A 20,377-nucleotide genomic window follows, 5' to 3' on the forward strand; every position below is an offset into this window, starting at 1 on the left:
AAACTACAGCACACACAGTAATAAAGTATCTGTTTGGTATGGGAATTGAGAAACTTTTATAAATTGGTTCTCTCATCATACTACCAGTTTTTTCATATTTTCTTTTGCATCTTTCTCTCGCAGACTCCTCCTCTTCCTCTGAAGATGAGGCAGTGTCCAGTGAAAGTGCAGGGCCACAGCAGTCTCCAGACACCTGGATCAATAGTTCTGTTCATGGCTCCTCCACCTCCTCCTCTGCCTCCTCCACTCTGTCTCATGGAGAGTCTCGCCCCGCCCAGGCAGCGCAGTCTCAACAGGCCCCGCCCCCTCCTCACCAGGTTCAGCCGCCCCACTCGCACTCGCAGCCCTCCGCCCTGGCAGAGGCCTTCGCTGCAACACGTATAGGTTAGTGTGCCACACATTACCCCACATCATTGTTTAGCCATTTTGACTCATTTTTAGATGCTTATCCAGTCATTGTATATTTTTTTTAATTCGCAATTGTTTCTAAACAGCTTTATTTATGTGAAATTATTGTTTTGTTTATTTGTCTGTCTCTTGACTATCAGTGAGAAGAATAGGAAGAGGTAAAATCAAGTGTCAGCAAATTTTCACTTTGCCCTGTGTGTGTAAGAATTGGCCATATGCATGCGTGACTTCTGCGTTTCACAGGATGAACCCCTGGCAGTTTCCGGTTGGGGAGATTTAAAGCAGAGAGAAATGGAAAAATATGAAAATACTTTAAATGTATAAATTAGCAGATGCTGTACAATACGGCACACATGATACTTTCATAAGTTAACATATCGTTTCAACACTAAAATAAAGTAGAACGCCACTTCTGTATACCACTGATGTGTGCCGCAATGTACAGCATCTGCTAAATGTAACTATTTTCTAACTTTTCCATTTCTCTTTGTTTTAAGTCTCCCCAACCGGAAACTGCCCAGGATTCTTCATGTGAAACGTGGAAGTTACGCATGCATAGAGCCCATTGCTGCGAGTTATGAATTTCTCTCCGCCCCCTCCGTAGGCCTCACTCCTTTAGCCTCTCCCCCACTCTCTTGTCAAGCATGTGTATTTAAAGCCTATGAATGATTGGTCCTTACATAGCAGCTGTTGAAATAATAAATACTAAAGACATTTCGAGACATGCTTAAGTTACTATGCAGTTTAGGACTGATCATCTATTATGCTTTAATATACACTTGATTCCAGTCTGTATTTATTAAGGGAGTGTCTTCCTGCACATGACTTACCCTGAGTGTGTGTAAAATGTCAAGAGATGTTAACAACACCTGTAGACAATATGTAGAATGCCATTAGCGCAACTGGGCTTCCGTTAATTGATAGTTATTTTAAAACAACAAGAAATGCTATTTGGGTCGCTGCAGACACTTTTTACACAGCATTTATTGTAAGGGTAATACTTCCAACATCTATAATGTAGTGCTTTTTAGATTAAAATGCATTATTCAGCAAAAACATTATACAGGGTGGGGCTTCATTATGTCCAATTGGAATTGTATTAGATTTTGGTTTATTACAAAAAGAAACTGAAGAAGTAATATTTATATGCATTATTTCAACATGAAAGAGCGCAAAAATGACAGCAGTCAAATATTCAGTTAGACTATTAGATTGAAATAATAAGTAGTCCAAAAAGCTGTTCACTAGTGAAAAAGCTCATATTTATGTTATGTAAATCAGTGGTTCGCAAACTGTCGTACACGTTTAAAGCGCTAATTCAACACGTGTCTGCATCTACTTGAGGTTAAATCAATGAAGTGCGCATTGTGATTAGTTTTGACGCGCCGCATTGACTAGTTGCTGCAGTAAAGTGAAAGGGGCGGTTTCCTATGTGTCTGTTTGTTATATACAGTTGTTCTCTTGATGTTTGAGTATACCTAAATATTTATTTATCTTCTGTGTAAAATACAAACATTAAAATCTACATTATCTGTCTTTAATATTGGTTTGTAATAACTAAGTCTATCCACAAGTCCTCACAAGAGTTTATTACAGTGCACTACAGAAAAGTGTTTTGTGTCCACTATTACTGCTGACTAACTTGAAAAACGTTCTTTAGTTTGAAAACAGCTGGTAAATAAAAGCCTGTTTGTATTATTATCAATACATTAGAATTGGAGGAGGAGGTAGATAGCTCAACAATTAATTTGAATGTTTATTCACGTGATTTTTCAATGGCGGTCATTACGTGGTACTTGGAACAACTTATTTTATTAAAGGCGATACTTGATCTGGAAAAAAAAGTTTGAGAACCATTGACTTAAACCATTGAGGCTGGCATGAGGCTATAATGAAAACATTCTAAGCGTTCTTTTTGTTTATTGAAATCAAATCAAATATTGGCCTAATTATTGAAACAATATAAACTAACAAAGTCTTGAAATGTTGCCTCTGAAATAAACTGAATAACTTTACAGCACAAAAATTATAAAATAAAAGCTAAATTGTAAACTTAATTAAAACGAAATTAAACTAAACTACATATTGAAATAAATAAAACTCGGGCATAAGGAAAAGGCATTATTTACACAGACTCGCAGTGTAAGTCTCTAGGGTAAGACATGGTTGAATGTTGAATCATGTAATGTGTGTTATTTCGGGTCAGATCCAGGAGGAGGAGTCGGGCCACCTGATGTACCATCCCAACCTCAGGCTAGAGGCTCTCGTGTGGATCTCCCTGCCAATGCTGTGGTGCGAGGAATGACACGAGGACAGAGCCGGTCCAGCATGATGGAGACAGCAGACGGTACTGAATGTGTGTGTGTGTGTGTTGATTTGTACAAACAAGTACAAACAAAACATCCTTACAGATGTTTTAAATAAAAATAGTGAGAGAGATGAAAACACATTTGCGTGGTTCATTAATTGTACATACATTTTAAAATGAATGTCAGACTGTGAGTGCTCCTCATAACTTTCTTTCATGCTTCTTTCAACTTTGGGTTAACATCTTAATAAAGACAATTCCAGTCTTTATGAATGTTATGCTTGACCGCTTCATTAACTGCATCCTGTTTCTTTTTCCTGCTCTGCCTTTATCCACTTGTGTCATGTTGCTTTTCTCTGTCAGTGAGAAGAGTAGGCAGAGGTGACATTTAGTCTTGTGCATGTCCTGTAGTTTGAACCTGTGTTTGTGTTTGTATACTGTGTGTGTGTGCACGTTACGTAGATAGAGCACATCCCACATTAAAACGAACAATTAGAAAAATAATATAAAATAAAAATACTAAAAATCACTTATGCTTATATCTTTGCTCACAATGTGGTTTTACTCATTCCTGAGCCTTTGCAACATTTTTATAAAAGCTATTTTATTGCTCTCTGTATTTTATGTATATAATGAATATAATATGTTATTAAGAATATAATCACATACATTACTTTTTTAATGTATTTAATTTGGTAGGGAAAACCAGTTTTATATGATATGTTTGGACAGGACTGAAAAATACCACTGTGAGATATAGTGTATAGGGGTAGTTGACAAATATACTGTAAATGTGTCCTGCGGGGTGACATCAAAAATGTACTAAGACTAACAATGAAGATAAATCTTTCTGATACTATTTTATATTATATGTAATTATTAGTTTTCTAAATGTCACACCATAGGACACATGTACTGTATTTTTGTCAACTACCTATATGTACATTGGCAACAAAAAGGTATTTGAATACTTATGTCAAAATAACTGGCAATAATATTAAAGAAAGGGCATACTTTCGATTAGCCAAACGTCATGAAATTAAGTTTGTTGTGGATAAATTCATTTTTTTTTAATAATATTTATATACAAAAGCATTCATCATAAATACAAATAAATAAATAGAATACAAATTATTACAAATAATATTTTTATTAGAGTTATTTATTTATTATTATTATTAAAAATAATGTTTCTAAATCCACAAAAGTAATTACCATTATTTGATTGTTGCAACTTTATTTCATACTATCAAACTCATATAAAGTGGCTTAAGTTTCAAAATACTTTTTGGGGCCATTGTGAGCTCTAGTCATACTTTGCAGATACATAGGTAAGGAGAGTATGTATGAGTGCGTGTTTGCTCGTCTGTCTCAACCCGCCCTGCCTGACCCTGATCCTGATGTAGGTGTCCCAGTGTCCAGTCGTGTCTCAACGAAGATCCAGCAGCTGCTTAACACTTTGAAACGACCCAAACGGCCCCCGCTCAGCGAGTACTTCATGGATGACCAAGAGGAGATTGTGGAAGGTAAAAATGATAAAATTTGTGAATGCCAATTGGATGCAAATTTTTTACATTTCTTCTTAATCTCTCCTCAGTTCCTCGGGCAGATCCTAACACTCCTAAACCAGAAGGTCGGCAGATTATCCCCGTCAAGGGTGAGCCTTTGGGTGTTGTCAGTAATTGGCCTCCTGCCCTTCAAGCTGCATTAACCCGATGGGGCGCCACACAGGGCAAAAGTCCTGCCCTCACAGCTCTTGACATCACTGGGAAACCGCTTTATACACTTACATATGGTAAGACTGTGCAACATCAACAAGATACTTCACAGAGTGTTGTGATTGGCTGATGGTAGAGGTTAACTTTGGTTTTCAGGTAAACTGTGGAGTCGTAGTGTGAAGCTGGCCTACACTCTCCTCAACAAACTGGGTACCAGAAATGAGCAGATCCTCAAACCAGGAGATCGGGTAAGCAAAACTACCTTTTTAAGGGATAGTTCACCCAAAAATTATTAACATAAACGAAGAACTGTGGGACTCATAGGCTTGCATTGGATTTGTGTCTATACAATAGAAGTGAATGGGTACCACAGTTGTTCAGTTACCAACATTTTTTCATAATATCTTCTTTTGTGTTCTGCAGAACAAAGAAAGTTCTATAGGTTTGAAATGACATAAGGGTGATTGAATGATAACAGAATTTTCATATTTTGGTGTACTATCCCTTTAAAACTGTAGTACAGATGACCTTCTGAAAATAATTCTTAGTGGAAACTTTAAGTAGTTTTTTGTGCATTATAACTTTGCTGTCATAACATTAAGATCTGGTGATTAAGCAATATGCATAGCTAAAAGGACTTTCCCCAAAATATTCTCTTAAATGTTTTACATGCTATGTCTTAATGTGTACCTAGGTGGCGCTGGTGTATCCTAACAGTGACCCTGGTATGTTTTGGGTTGCATTTTATGGCTGTTTGTTGGCTGAGGTCATTCCCGTGCCCATTGAAGTTCCGCTGTCACGAAAGGTTAACATTCAATTGCACTCTACATACCTTTCAAATGTAAATAGCGTGATATTGGTTCACATCGTGGTTCAAATGTTTCTGTGTGTGATTACAGGACGCAGGGAGCAGTCAGGTTGGTTTCTTGTTAGGAAGCTGTGGGGTGGGCCTCGCTCTGACCAGTGAGATATGTCTGAAGGGTTTACCAAAAACCCCCACTGGAGAAATATTACAATTTAAAGGTGATAGTCCTGACACACACAGTATGCTCACTCAAGTTTGAAAAGTGCGTAGGAAGTCTGTGACACATAATGGATCTTTTTGATAGGCTGGCCCAGGTTAAAGTGGGTGGTGACTGACTCCAAGTACCTCACCAAGCCGTCGAAAGACTGGCAGCCACATATCCCGACAGCCAACACTGACACAGCATACATAGAGGTAAAATCATGTGTTACCGCATTGTAACAGTAATTCAGTATATATTAAACCTACAAAATATTGCACACATTTTACAGCAAACTTGTTTTGAAATCTTCAATAGTTTGGTCTTCAACTGTTGTTTATTTGTGTGCATGTCTGCTGTATTTCTCTGATGCAGTATAAGGCCAGTAAGGAAGGCACAGTGATGGGTGTTGCGGTTTCAAAGGTTGCCATGTTAACACATTGCCAGGCACTTACTCAGGCCTGTAACTACTGTGAGGGTGAGTGGTTCTGTTGCTATGGAAACACCATCCTTTATTGCAGCTACACTAGATCAAATAACCAGCGATGCAGCTTTATGCATTACACAGTCAGAGATGTAACTATATACGTCTGTACTCAGGTGAGACGTTGGTGAATGTTTTGGACTTTAAGAAGGACATGGGTTTGTGGCACGGAGTTCTTACGGTGAGTGTCAAAGGTCTGTAGATCAGCGTTTGTCCAAGTTTTGGCAGCACCGACCATAATTCATATATTAACTGTTTATAATACACCTTTTAATGTTGTTTATGTTTAAAACATAAAGTTGCAGGCTTTATGTACTTTTCTTTATGTGAGTGGAAGTCAAATGATGTCAAATTGACACTTCCGAATATCCAATAGTTTTCAAGGATATTTTAGGTTACTAATATAAAACATTTGAAAGCATTTTTGTTTATTAAAATCAAAAAAATATTGGCCCAAAAATTATTGTAAAAAATAAAAACTAACAAAGACTTAAAAAGTTGCCTCAGAAATAAACTGAAATTGAAAGTTTAAAACACTAAAATTATAATAATAAACAAAAACAATGATTAAAATAAAATTGTATTCCTTAATAAAGTGAATGAATATTATATGGCAACATAAAAAATAAACAAATAAATGAAAAAGATGACTAGAGCACATAACCAAGTTGCTAAATATTAAACAAAAATGTACATAAAAACGAAAAACTAAAAATAAAAGCCAATTTCAAATATTAATGTAAACGAAATAAAATCATAACTATAATAACTCTGCTTTATTTGATAAGTTATTAAATACTTGGAGTTTGTGGTAAAGTAAGGAGACACCAATATTTGTATGTACCTACGCAAAAAGTTTTTTGTTATTTTTTGTTACAGAGTGCAGGTTAAAAATGGTTTGACTGAGGCTTTGTCCAGATTAGAAAGAAATTTTACAATAAGGGGCTATTTGTTAACAATTAGTTAATGCATTACTTAACATAGACTATCAATGAACACAAATCCTACAGCATTTATTAATCTTAGTTCATGTTAATTTCAACATTTCTAATATAGTTTTAAAATCAAACGTTATGTCTGTTAACATTAGTTAATGCAACATGAACAAACATGAATAACTGCATCAACTAACATTAAGATGGAGAAATAAATGCTAAAAAACGAAATCTAAATCGTTCATTGTGCATTTACTGCTGTCAAGTAATACAACCTTATTGTAAAGTGTTACCGGTATATCTGTATAATTTTATTCCAAATATTTCATTACAAAAACAAATAAAAGCACATTTAGTTTTTCCACATTACAGTTGTCTTGTTTTTGTGACATGAAGTGTTTTATATGATTCTTTACTTGGTTGTTTTCTAGTTCTACTATATTTAATTATGTGTATTTACTGTGTACAACCCTTTGATCTACTGTGTAGTGGAAAGGTGTTTATAAATAAAGTAGACTTGAGACTTCACATTACAGCTAACTGTAATTGTAAACTAATGGTACTGTTTAGCATGCTGACAAAATGTTCATATGCTCTCCTACTTGTAAATCGCTTTGGATAAAAGCGTGTGCCAAACGAATAAATGTAAATGTACAGTCATTATAATGGAGATTACAGTAATTTAAAATGGGCTCCTGGACATTTGGGAGGGGGGAAATGTTCATTTTCTTGAAAACAATGTCAATTTTTTTTTACTGGTTACATCCTTGTTTTCTTTATGCAATAACATCTGAGTTTTTGTGCATGTTTCAGAGTGTGATGAACCGAATCCACACCATCAGTGTTCCGTATGCGGTAATGAAGGCCTGTCCACTGTCCTGGGTTCAGCGAGTTCACATACACAAAGGTAAGACGCACACAGACGCGCAACAAAAAAAATGTCTTTGTTCAGCACATGCAAAAGCTTTGGTATGACCATCGTATGTACTTCTGTAGCGCGGGTGGCCCTGGTAAAGTGCCGTGATCTGCACTGGGCGATGATGGCACACAGAGATCAGAGAGATACCAGTCTGGCCTCTCTGCGCATGCTGATTGTTGCAGACGGAGCCAATCCCTGTGAGTTATGCTCACGAGCCTCAGAAATGCTGTTTGTTTGAAAGTTATTTATGCTGCTATTATACATTCATTGTTGGTTTTCTTTCCGTCTCAATCTCTTTTTGAATTTAGGGTCAGTTTCATCATGTGATGCATTTTTGAACGTATTCCAGGCCCATGGCCTGAAGCCAGAGGTCATCTGCCCGTGTGCTACATCCCCTGAGGCCATGACCGTTGCCATACGCAGGTAAAGAATTTTCAAAATGTTGCCAGTTTTGTCTGTTTTATTTACAAATCAAACATATTTGATATATTTCTTTAGGCCTGGGGTTTCTGGTGCTCCTTTACCAGCGAGAGCTGTCTTATCAATGACTGGTCTGAGTCATGGAGTCATCAGGGTCAATACTGAAGACAAGAACTCTGCTCTTACTGTACAGGATGTGGGACATGTCATGCCTGGAGGTGTGTTGTGTCATAAAACAATAAGGAATCTGTAATGTTTATGCATGTTTCTCAACAAACCACCAAGCGCATTGTATTTTCATATTTATTTTTTAAAACAGGCACAATGTACAATTGTACTCTTTGAACAACTTCAATGTTAATACCATGGTATATGAATTTTGTAGCCATTCAATACCATGCTATACATAAAACATTCATTTTAATATCTGATACCATGATACTTTGTACTGGTGTGGTGATTTTTTTACACGAAGCTTGGGGTTATGTATGCATGAATTAAATCTGTGTGTATTGTGTGTTAGCATTGATGTGCATTGTTAAACCGGACGGGCCGCCTATGCTGTGTAAGACTGATGAGATTGGAGAAATCGTTGTAAACTCTCGTGCCGGCGGGACCATGTACTACGGTCTGCCTGGGGTTACCAAAAACAACTTTGAGGTACGGCAGTCAATATCAAACATTATGATGTAACTTCGTGCTAAATTACACAAACAATCATTTCTTTACACTTGACAGGTGATTCCAGTCAACGCTAGTGGTGCTCCTATTGGTGAAATCCCATTTGTGCGATCCGGGTTACTGGGGTTTGTTGGACCGGTAAGTGAAAAAATGAAGCTTTTGGTCTTTTACATTTGTTGACTACACCCCTGAGTGAGGAAGAGTGCGGCTATAACTACTTTTACCTACTTTTAGTAGTTATGTCTTCTAATCTTTCCTTCATCTTCTTTGTTTAGGGGAGTCTGATATTTGTGGTGGGTAAGAATGAGGGCTTGCTGATGGTCAGCGGTCGTCGTCACAATGCTGATGATCTAGTAGCGACGGCGCTCGCTGTGGAACCTGTCAAGACTGTATACAGAGGCAGGTGAGGGTGTTTGTATGTACAACCCGTACATGTACAACTTTCAAAATTACAAAGATCAATGAAAGCACTATTATTATATATAAATTCCTGGCAAAATTGCCCATCTACACACATTTATGGGGCATTGCAGGTGCACGTTCATTTCAGTAATACAGTTTGAGCATTCAAACTTGCTTTTGAGGTCCAAAAATGCTATCGAACAGCCCACTTTAACACAATGTGTGTCAACAATTTGTTCTGATGTTGTTTTTGTGTAATGAATGATGGATCTGTTTGTTTTCATGGGAGAGTACATTTGAAAAGTGAAGTGTGTGTTTTGTAGGATCGCTGTGTTCTCAGTGACTGTGTTCTTTGATGAGAGGATTGTAATAGTAGCAGAGCAGAGACCTGATGCCAGTGAGGAAGACAGCTTTCAGTGGATGAGTCGGGTCCTGCAGGTAAAAAATGACTTTAATACATTTTCAGCAACTTATTGAAAAGTTTCATTTGATTTGTATTGTTTTGTTTCTTGACTTCAGGCAATTGACAGTATTCATCAGGTGGGATTGTATTGCCTTGCTCTGGTTCCCGCCAACACACTACCCAAAACTCCCTTAGGGGGTATTCACATCTCAGACACTAAGCAACTCTTCCTGGAGGGGGCGCTGCACCCCTGCAACATCCTCATGTGCCCCCACACCTGCGTCACCAACATGCCCAAACCACGGCAGAAACAACCAGGTGTGTGTCAGTGAATCCTCAAAAGCCATCCGTATGTGCCTAAGGGAATTTCCCCTCTTACTGAATTGTATTTATAGTTGGCGTCGGCCCTGCGTCCATCATGGTGGGTAATTTGGTTGCTGGGAAGAGAATTGCACAGGCTGCGGGCCGGGACCTTGGACTGATTGAGGACCAAGACCTGGTCAGGAAGGTAAGATCATGCATTGCAACATTTAGCTGTGAGTCTTTGAAATGTGCATTAAATAATGCAGTCAGTTTATGATCAGGTTGTTTGTTTGAAATGCATTTTGTGATATTTTAATGCTTGCGTGTGGATTCAGCTGTGTATGTGGCCTACGATGATGGTAAGCACTGAGGTCATCGGCACACCTTAACACATCTTCTTGTGTCTTTTGACATTACAGAAAAGTTGAATTACATTTACATTATAGTCAAATTTAAAGAGTACACAATTATTTGTCGTTTTGCAACATGGAACATATACTTTGATTATGTGTTTTTCTTTATGTATTTCTTTATTATGTTTTGTGATCGAGCTTTGTTATTAAACATTTTACTGCTGTGAAATGTTGATATTAATACATGATAGTAATCTAATGATGGTTCTTTATTTCTCAGCATCAGTATCTCACAGAGGCTTTACAGTGGAGAGCACAAACCGACCCTGACCACACACTCTTTGTGCTGTTGAATGCAAAGGTATAACACACACACACGTCTGGTTTATTATCTCCGTGGGGACAGTCTATAGGCGTAATGATTTTTATACTGTACAAACTGTTTATTTTTTCCCCTAAACCTGAAGATCATAGATTTCATTATTGCATTTTTAGATTTTTTTTATATTGTTCTCTGCGATTTTTTTGACCATGGAAATCTCAATTTTGGTCCCCACGGTGACACGAGTCAGCCATGAGTTGGTGTGCATTCAGTTTAAGGTCCCCACCGGGATATAAAAACAAGACCACACATACACACCAACAAAACCGTTGGAAGGAGTTAATTTGACACATTTACAAACCCACAATGACCAGCTGTGATTTGTTGGCCTGTAATCTGCCATGTATATATCATCTGTAGGCGTCTCTCTTTCATTCTCTCCCTCTCTCTCTTTGTAGGGAGTGGCTGTTTGCACAGCTACATGTGTTCAACTTCATAAAAGAGCAGAGAAGATTGCTGCTGCTCTTATGGAGAGAAGTGGTATTAACATTGGAGAGAATGTGGTGCTTCTGTATCCACCAGGTAACACACACGATGTCTACACTATACTACACCATACTAGTCTAGACTAGACCAGTTCAGACTGTATTGTTCTGTACTGTGTGGTTTTAATTGCCTTCAGTTACTGTATGGTACGGTACGAAATTATAACTATAGATCAGTGGTTCTCAAACTTTTTAGATCAAGTACCACCTTTAATAAAATTTGTTGTTCCAAGTACCACCTAATGACCACCATAGAAAATCATATTAATAAGCACTCAAATTTATAGCTGTGAATCTTTATCTTTACACTTCATGCTCCAATTCTAATTTATTATTAATAATATTTTTATTTAACAGTTGTTTTCAAACTAAAGGAGAAAATAATTCCAAGTTTTGCAAGTTACCCAGCAGTAATAGTGCACCCAAAACACGCTACTGTAGTGCACTGTAAACAGGGCTCTGTAAATTACATTTATGGGGGATTTATGAACTTTGTGGGGACTTGCAGAAAGACTACAAACTGATTTATTAAAGACAAACAATGTGGAAATAATATTTAACACAGAAGATAAATAAATATACCTATACTTAAATATCAAGAGAACAGCTGTATAACAAACAGAGACTTACACTTTACTGCAGCTGTTCTTGTCAAAGTGGTGCGTCAAAACTAAAACACAACACTCACTTCATTGTTTTAACCTCGAGTAGATGCAGATGCGTGTTGAATTAGCGGTATAAATCAGCAGTTCAAGTGCAGAAATACATAAGAAGCTTGATTTGCACGCAGCTCATTGGAAGAGAGAGAGAGACGCACAAGCATCTGTCTGCTCCCGCTCTGTGTTTGAGCTGCCTGTCACGTGCCTGATTTACATCGACCAATGATAAATAAACAATAATTCATACAACTATATTAATATTGCACGTACGTATCGATCATGTAGTAAACATTTGACATTGTATTTAAAACACGAAATGTAAAGAGTTTTTAATTTTCGTGTCACGTACCACCAGGGCCAGGTACACGCGTGCCACAGTCTGAGAACCATAAATAATAAAAAATATTAGTTAGTCATGATATGAAGGGTGTTCTCAGACATGCACAAGCTAATGTATTGCATATGAATTCTCTGTGTGCAGGTATAGATCTGATCGCAGCCTTTTACGGCTGTTTGTATGCCGGCTGTATTCCCGTCACCGTGAGGCCTCCACATCCGCAGAACCTCTCAGCCACTTTGCCCACTGTCCGCATGATTATCGATGTAAGTCACATACACGTTCTTTGTTTATGTGTTTATGTATGTTTGCCTGTTACTGCTTTTTTGTAAAGGCCTTTAAGCAATGACACGCATAACATTGCAGCTTCTTTGTTCACTTTCAGGTCAGTAAGGCTGCCTGCATTCTCACTACTCAGGTTTTAACAAGGATTCTTAGATCTAAAGAAGCAGGAGCCACTGTAAACATAAAAACATGGCCCATTATAATAGACACAGGTAACACACGCCCATGCACACTTGCTCGGTTACTTCATTATCTGTGTATTGTATATTCAGATATACACATGTTAAATGTGCAAATGTCTTGGTCCTTTTTTGAAGTACATACTGTACCTACATCAACAGTGTTTTGCTAATAACAGTAAGTGAATTATCATGACAGAAAGACAGTACTGAACTAGATTTTAACTGTGCAGCTGAAATGGTTCAAACAGAGGGAATGATTTAGGATTTATAAGCTTTAATATATTGGCTTGATTTTATTTTAGTGCCTTTACCAAAAACAGTAAAAATGACCATTTATTGGCCGATATAGATATGGCTGATAATTTATTGTGCATCCCTAGTATTTATCTTTACATGGGTTAAAGCAATAGTTCATCCAAAAATGATTTTAATGCATAAATTACTCACCTTCTTGGCATGTATATGCCTTGGTGTGTATGACATTATTGCCTCAGCCGGACATAATTTGAGTAATTTTGAGAAATTTCCTGGTTCTTTCTAGCTTTGTAATGGTAATGCATTGTGTCCCTGTTTTGAAGCAAAAATAGCGCATATATTCATCATCCAAGAACTCGACAGGGTTTTATTAAATGTTTTTTAAAGCAAAACAATATGTTTAATGGGTAAAAACTGTTTGTATTTTGAGTGAATGTAGCCAAGATAGGTCATGTTAGTTTTCGAACAGATAGGAAAACTACATACGTATTGAGCACTTGACGTCACATATTCTTTTGTCAAATCACATTGGTTCTATAAGACATTCGAAAACTAATGAGATTTGACAATTTTCGACAGATTCAACTAAAGGCTTAAAGTTAAGTTTAAAGTAAAAACTTGTCAGTACTCTTTACACTAATTTACATATTTTTACCAGATGACTTGCCTCGAAAACGACCACCAACAATTTACAAACCGCCCAATGCCGAGATGATCGCCTACCTGGACTTCAGCGTCTCAACAACAGGCATGCTGACAGGGGTTAAGGTGAGATTTATTGATCATATTTTGATGCAGGGTCTTGTTTTTTGTTTCATACACATCATGTATCATTATCACGTTGCATTGGCTGTGTATTATAATGTTCATTTGATTTCAGCAAATGTTATATTTAATATATATTTAAGACTCGCTGTATAAATGGCTGTTTATCAGATCTCTCATGCGGCAATGAGCGTTCTGTGTCGCTCTATAAAGCTGCAGTGTGAGCTCTACTCCTCGCGCCAGATCGCCATCTGCCTTGACCCGTACTGCGGACTTGGTTTTGTTCTCTGGTGTCTTGCGAGGTAACAGATGGATACACGCAAACAGTCACATACAAATGACTCACCACTTTGTTCATGTCATGCATCTCGTGATTTGAGTAGATATGAGTGTATAATGTGTTCAAGCTACTGTGTACTTGTACTTGTATTGTGCAGTGTGTACTCGGGTCACCAGTCCATCCTGATTCCTCCTATGGAACTGGAGATCTCACTGTCCCTGTGGCTGAGCACACTGAGTCAGTATCGTATTAGAGACACCTTCTGCTCTTATTCGGTCATGGAGCTCTGCACTAAAGGCCTGGGTGGACAGACCGAGTTGCTGAAGGTACACTCATTCAAAGTATAGGGTCACAAATGTGATCATATTAAAAATATTTTTTAAACTAGAATGGGAAATTATTTTTGTAGTAAATATATTATTGTTCCAACTTATCAATTTTCTATTAAATGGCTTGGACCAAATAATAAAGAAAAGCAGCCAATAAGTGCTCAGAATACATTTAATATTCAAAGTCCTTCACTTATTTTAAGAATCTTAAGAATGGTGCTTAAATATCAATAATACATTTTTGCTAATTATTAAGAGTGATAATTGAGAAAATTCAACAAATTTAAGCAAAAATATTTTAGATTTTTTTGTCACAACATAATTCCCATATTTACATTTGTGGTATTTTACAGTTTTGATAATTTTAATATCCTTAAATGTATAAATAAAATTATAAAAAAATTAACGATTATTTTATGATGATTGTTTATCAATAACTGTTTACTTGTAATAGATGTCCAAATACACAAGTGTGGTTATATATTTATGTATAGGTCTTGTTAGTATTCCTCCTCATCTGGGTGAGATAAACCTTAGAACATAGCTGCAAAATTAAAAGAACAACACAAATATATTTTTGAATGGCCTAATTTGATGTTTTGATATTTATTAGCAACTGTGATACAAAGTTTCATGTTTTCTGTATTTACATGACTGTGAACTTTGTATCAAGGTACACTGAGAAAATCACATAATTGCGGTTACAACAGCACATACTGGTCAAAAGTTATAAAACCAAATCCACCTTGGTACACCATTCCAAAAATGACCACAAGAGGCGCTATGACAAACAGATTCTTTATATTCTTCTTTATATTCTTGACATGTTTTTCCTGAATCTGTTTGACTGCAGGCACGTGGTGTGAATCTGTCATGCGTGAGGAGCTGTGTGGTGATCGCTGAGGAACGTCCACGCTTGGCTCTCACTCACTCCTTTTCCAAACTGTTTAAAGACATCGGACTCTCCACACGGGCTGTCAGCACCGCCTTTGGGTCAAGAGTCAACCTAGCCATCTGCCTACAGGTAGCTTATCTGATGTTTGGTTCTTTGAGTATAGTGTAGAAGACCATATGTGTGTACATGACCTTGATGTGCACCTGATCATCTGTATTTTTGTGTCTTGCAGGGTACCACTGGACCAGACCCCTCAACTGTATATGTGGACATGAAGTCCCTTCGACATGACAGGTAGGATAAAGATTTTCAGAACATCTTAATCCGAACTCTTTACAACGCAACATTGATTACTGTGTTTCTGTATTGTAGGGTGAGGTTAGTGGAGCGAGGAGCACCACAGTCTCTTTCTCTCATGGAGTCTGGAACAGTAAGTCACCATATTGGCTTGATCAGGTGCATCATTGTGACAACATCAATAATGTTTAATTTGCCTCTCTCTGTCTAATTTAGATTCTTCCTGGCGTGCGGGTAATCATAGTCAATCCAGAAACCAGAGGACCACTGGGGGATTCTCATCTGGGAGAGGTGCGCTTGTGTTTCACTCACAATGTTTATAGTCTGGACTCATACACATACTGATTTACTTTTATACTTCCTCTTGTTCTCAGATATGGGTGAACAGTCCCCACAATGCAACAGGGTACTACACTATATACGGAGAGGAAAATCTTCAAGCTGATCACTTTAACACTAAACTGAGCTTCGGAGATCCACAAACACTCTGGGCCAGAACTGGATACCTGGGTTTTGTGAAGAGAACTGAACTCACAGACTCTAGTGGAGGTAAGAGACAGGAAGACTGGTGCGGCAAATAACATCAAATGCAGAACACAATATGACTTTATATGAAAACATAATTGTACATTGTACTTTTGATATCAATGTTACCTGCTTTTGCAAAAAATGTCCTCAGTCACCATTAGAGGTAAATGTAATAGATTTTTCTATCGTTTTTTTAATGTGTATGTTACAAAACTGTATAGAATAGTGCATACGTGTGCAGTTTGGGACACATATAGATTCTTATTCGATACAGTATGTGTATTGTTATGGCAAATTTTGTGCATGTTCTTATAGATTTTGCTTAATATTCCCACCTGTAACTTTGATGTTGTGGTTTAGATCGTCACGACGCCCTGTTTGTAGTGGGCTCCTTGGATGAGACTTTGGAATTGAGAGGTTTGCGATATCATCCAATCGACATTGAGACCAGTGTTTCACGTACACACCGAAGCATCGGCGAGAGGTACATTTGAAAATAGATCTATAAATACAGCTTATACTGTTTTCTGTGTAAATTTGAGGAATGCTACATTTTTGTTTTAGTTGGGGTTTGTCTTAGTCTGTAGTAGTTTTAAGTCAATGTCATGTATTTAGTTAGATAAATATGTACAGTCATTCATATATTTTTCTCTCTCTTAGTGCCGTTTTCACCTGGACAAACCTGCTGGTGGTGGTAGCTGAACTCTGTGGTTCGGAGCAGGATGCATTAGACCTGGTTCCACTGGTAACCAATGTTGTATTAGAGGAGCACCATCTTATCGTGGGTGTGGTGGTTATTGTTGACCCAGGGGTCATCCCTATAAACTCCAGAGGAGAGAAGCAGAGAATGCACTTGAGAGACTCCTTCCTGGCAGATCAGTTGGACCCCATATACGTAGCATACAATATGTGAGCCGGGCTAAGGGGAAGCCTATCGGCCTATCAGAGATGTGCAATGGAGCATGGACTCAGAGCTTATACAATTGAAAAAAACTTAGCGCTGTCTGTTAAGGGGTAAGGTGTTAAGAAATACAAAAATGTTAGATGACTGTTTAGGAAGTGGGATGAGTTTCCCTTTTTGCTAACTTCCTTTTCACCCTGAACCACTGCCCTCCAACCCTCCCTAAACTCTCCCCAAAACGCCATATACGATCAAGATTTAAATGTACTTGAATCAGCTCACCTATGGTGCTGTGTGTTACAGGGCTGTAAATTGTAACATTTAACGGATGGCGTAGAAATTATAGGGGGTTCGATACTCCATTGTGGTCATTTAGCAGATGCTTCTATCCAAAGCAGCTTACGGTATTCTCGCTGCCGAGACATGTAAATGGGGAAATATAAACCTGGGGTTAAGTGCCTTGCTCAAGGGCAGTATGGTTGTAGGACATCTCTGGAGTGCTCTAGATATAAGAATGCCCTTACCCAGGTTGAAGACTACATCACTAGACCCCCATCCCCAGAAGGGTCGCCTTATCCCTCAGTCATGGGGGCAAGCCACAACCCTTTCAGTTAACATAAGATATTGCTAATTGATTATGCCACAGGGACTGCTGTCGCACCTGACAAATGGATGCAGATCTGAATTGCTCAAAGTAAAATAAGTATTTAGCTCAATTTTTTTGGTCAGTTTTAGAACACTATTGTGTTCAATCTTACTACTGGGGCTTCAATGTTTTTTCTGGATATAAGTTGGCATCCTGTATCTACTAGGCTGTGAGATTTTTTTGACTTTATGAAGATGGACAGTTTTGCTTGTACTAGAAAACATAAAGCCCAACACTGAATTACCTTTTTTCAGCAGGTTGTTGTTTATGAATGTACACAGCCAGCTTTTACACTATTCCTTAGGTTATTTGTTGTATTTGTTGTTGGTTTCTTTTAGTCTAAATTAATTCATTTTACACATAATACTATGATCGATAGCAGACAAAAATATGTAAAACACTACAATGTTACTCTTATATACAGCATAATACTAAAAAGGCCAAAACAATAGGTAAAAGAACTCAAAGTGAGTTAAACTTGAAAAATATTTAAGTAAAATCATAGATTTGATAAAAGCTTGGCACCTTTTAACCCATACGGCCATTCCCTTAACCCATAAAAACACAATTAGCACTAATAAAAAAACGAAAAACAATTTTTTTTTCATTATGCTTTGTGCACTTTATTTTATAAATGTGGATATTTTCAATAACATCGACCATACGTATCTAACAAGCAGAAGGGCATGTCTTCGTTATGTAACATTAACTTGCATTATTGAGTAGGATATGACTAAAGTAGGTTACACACCAAACCAGAAGCGCCATGTCACGGCAAGGACATCCATAATTGCGTCCATAATTGTAGGGGCGCATTGGCGGCTTGTGTATCCTCATATATAACAATGTGTTCGATTTTTTTTAATGCAATGCTGCGCCTCTCATCCAGTGTGCGACACCCTTAACACACCAAAAAACAAACACAACAGCAAAGTGCAGAAACACTTTGTAAGGCTCAGTGTTACATCACCTGCTGCATTTACAAAACACCCAAGCTTGTCTCTCAACATAGGGTACGAATTTAAAGAAAAACACACTCCGGCGTATAATGGCTCCAACTATAAACCTCATTGCAAACCAAACACAAACTGAGGTATAGCTCTATTTTTGCTCTCATATAAAGGTGCTTTTACACATCAGGACAAGCCATCGACACCTCTAAATGGCAAAAAAAGAAAAGAAATTCAGGCATCTGTACAATAAAGCAAGATAACTGTAAAATAACATGCCTCTGTACAAACAAGCCCCTCGTAAACATCTTACTGTACAAAAGTATAGATTTTACAAGTTTGGCTAACAGATCTTTCAATGACAGGTGCTGTCTCCTGTACTATAGACATTTTTACCAGGAATGACTCCAGCATCTTGAAAACCATGAATAATTGTAAATAACTGCTTGTGTACAGATGATAACTTCAAATGTACTGTATGTTAGTTGCTTTATTCTGTCAGATTTTTGGATTAACAGAATATGAACTACTGTCCATGACATCCCACCGTAGCTGAGCGGGGGGTCTAAAGTTTAAGACTTATTGTGAATAGCTTGCTTCATTTCTCTTTGTTCTTTTATGGTCGATAATGTGTGATGGGTTGACATCTGTGTTCAGCTCTGTCTGTCATGCATTTCTGTTTAGAATTCCGTTTAGGAGATTGTACATAGCTCTTACATTATGTAAAGTCTTTATGATGTAAGCATGATAAAGTCAGGCACTGTCGGGGCTTAGAAGGACTAGGTCTCACACAATTGATCATCACAGTATGTTAGACGATATCCTCATACTGTAAAATGGGGTGTATTGTGTGTGTGTGTGTATGTTTAGAATGCATAGTGGCAAGCTTGCGTGTTTGTGGTTCACAGTTATGTACTGATAGGCGGTTTGTAACTGTGAGAACACCGTTAAGAGATTGTTTGGCACAACACCTTCTCCCAAAACTGATTTACTGTCATGAAATGTATTCTCATATTTTCGCTCTCATATTGGTGTCAGAGCTGAGTTTACGTGAAAGCACAAGCGAGTGAATGAAATTTTACATGGGACTTTCAGGGAAATAGTGCTTTCCAAGACAGAAAGGAAATTCATATATAAATAGTCACTTTATTGTTGTTTTTTTGTTCTTTAAAGATTTTAGTTGTCGTACAGTTTGACAATTTATGTTTTGACAGTTATGGACAAAACAGGAACACAACATAATCCGTTTTTTTTATTGGAATTCTGGATGCCAGTTTAGGCCTGGAACCAAATGATTTTTCACACTATGCAACCAACGGCAGACACATTTTCAAGTATTTGGCGGGCATACACACACACACCACTAAGGGAAAATGTATTTGCTGAATATAAATTTCTGGAATAACAGTAACATGATTATGTTGATAGACAATTCATATTACTATTATGTATTTTTATGTATTTCTGATATTATTAATAGCAGTATGGCAAAGTCATTATTTCCAAAGTTATATTTCAAGATTTCTTTGTCATTCATGGATATAACTGAAAGTCATGATTATGCAAGCAAACATTTCCCTATTGGTTCACATGTTTCTTTTGTACATTGGTTCCTGTTACTGTTTTATACTGAAATGAAAAAAAAAACAATAAAAGGCTTTTATTTTGCAACGCTGATAACGTTTCGTTTTTTTACAAATGTATGCTCTTTGTTTGACTATGAAGAACTCAACATGTGTAAACATCGCTTGGTTTCATTCATGTCCCCAGACCCCTTTGAGTTGAAGTGATAAGGACCAATCGCAACGCGTATGACATGATTACGTAACACGTCTTTCTGAGAGGCGGTGCTTGTCGAGGCCT

General features: G+C 37.4%; 1 protein-coding gene across 4 annotated transcripts in view; it reads left to right on the plus strand.

The window, feature by feature from the left end:
- Positions 1-20,232, plus strand: part of dip2bb (disco-interacting protein 2 homolog Bb) — a 36,738-nt gene extending 16,506 nt beyond the window's left edge. Inside the window, exons 5-40 of one of the 4 annotated variants that reach the window (XM_056749780.1) lie at positions 124-384; positions 2,615-2,755; positions 3,080-3,097; positions 4,123-4,242; positions 4,314-4,511; positions 4,591-4,682; positions 5,129-5,239; positions 5,334-5,457; positions 5,544-5,653; positions 5,814-5,916; positions 6,039-6,103; positions 7,671-7,764; positions 7,854-7,973; positions 8,085-8,199; positions 8,275-8,414; positions 8,720-8,856; positions 8,935-9,015; positions 9,153-9,280; positions 9,603-9,717; positions 9,799-10,000; positions 10,078-10,190; positions 10,321-10,344; positions 10,619-10,699; positions 11,119-11,242; positions 12,346-12,467; positions 12,587-12,698; positions 13,582-13,691; positions 13,860-13,990; positions 14,126-14,294; positions 15,151-15,321; positions 15,425-15,486; positions 15,565-15,622; positions 15,706-15,780; positions 15,864-16,038; positions 16,378-16,501; positions 16,678-20,232. In XM_056749780.1, coding sequence (XP_056605758.1) covers positions 124-384; positions 2,615-2,755; positions 3,080-3,097; positions 4,123-4,242; positions 4,314-4,511; positions 4,591-4,682; positions 5,129-5,239; positions 5,334-5,457; positions 5,544-5,653; positions 5,814-5,916; positions 6,039-6,103; positions 7,671-7,764; positions 7,854-7,973; positions 8,085-8,199; positions 8,275-8,414; positions 8,720-8,856; positions 8,935-9,015; positions 9,153-9,280; positions 9,603-9,717; positions 9,799-10,000; positions 10,078-10,190; positions 10,321-10,344; positions 10,619-10,699; positions 11,119-11,242; positions 12,346-12,467; positions 12,587-12,698; positions 13,582-13,691; positions 13,860-13,990; positions 14,126-14,294; positions 15,151-15,321; positions 15,425-15,486; positions 15,565-15,622; positions 15,706-15,780; positions 15,864-16,038; positions 16,378-16,501; positions 16,678-16,930 — 4,379 coding nt within the window. In that variant the 3' untranslated portion in view covers positions 16,931-20,232. The remainder of the gene's footprint in view (positions 1-123; positions 385-2,614; positions 2,756-3,079; positions 3,098-4,122; positions 4,243-4,313; positions 4,512-4,590; positions 4,683-5,128; positions 5,240-5,333; positions 5,458-5,543; positions 5,654-5,813; positions 5,917-6,038; positions 6,104-7,670; positions 7,765-7,853; positions 7,974-8,084; positions 8,200-8,274; positions 8,415-8,719; positions 8,857-8,934; positions 9,016-9,152; positions 9,281-9,602; positions 9,718-9,798; positions 10,001-10,077; positions 10,191-10,320; positions 10,345-10,618; positions 10,700-11,118; positions 11,243-12,345; positions 12,468-12,586; positions 12,699-13,581; positions 13,692-13,859; positions 13,991-14,125; positions 14,295-15,150; positions 15,322-15,424; positions 15,487-15,564; positions 15,623-15,705; positions 15,781-15,863; positions 16,039-16,377; positions 16,502-16,677) is intronic. The other 3 variants (XM_056749782.1, XM_056749781.1, XM_056749783.1) reach the window with 3 other exon arrangements.
- The last annotated feature ends 145 nt before the right edge of the window (positions 20,233-20,377 follow it).

This window comes from Triplophysa dalaica, chromosome 6, assembly GCF_015846415.1.
Source record: "Triplophysa dalaica isolate WHDGS20190420 chromosome 6, ASM1584641v1, whole genome shotgun sequence".
In the NCBI taxonomy this organism is placed as follows: domain Eukaryota; kingdom Metazoa; phylum Chordata; class Actinopteri; order Cypriniformes; family Nemacheilidae; genus Triplophysa; species Triplophysa dalaica.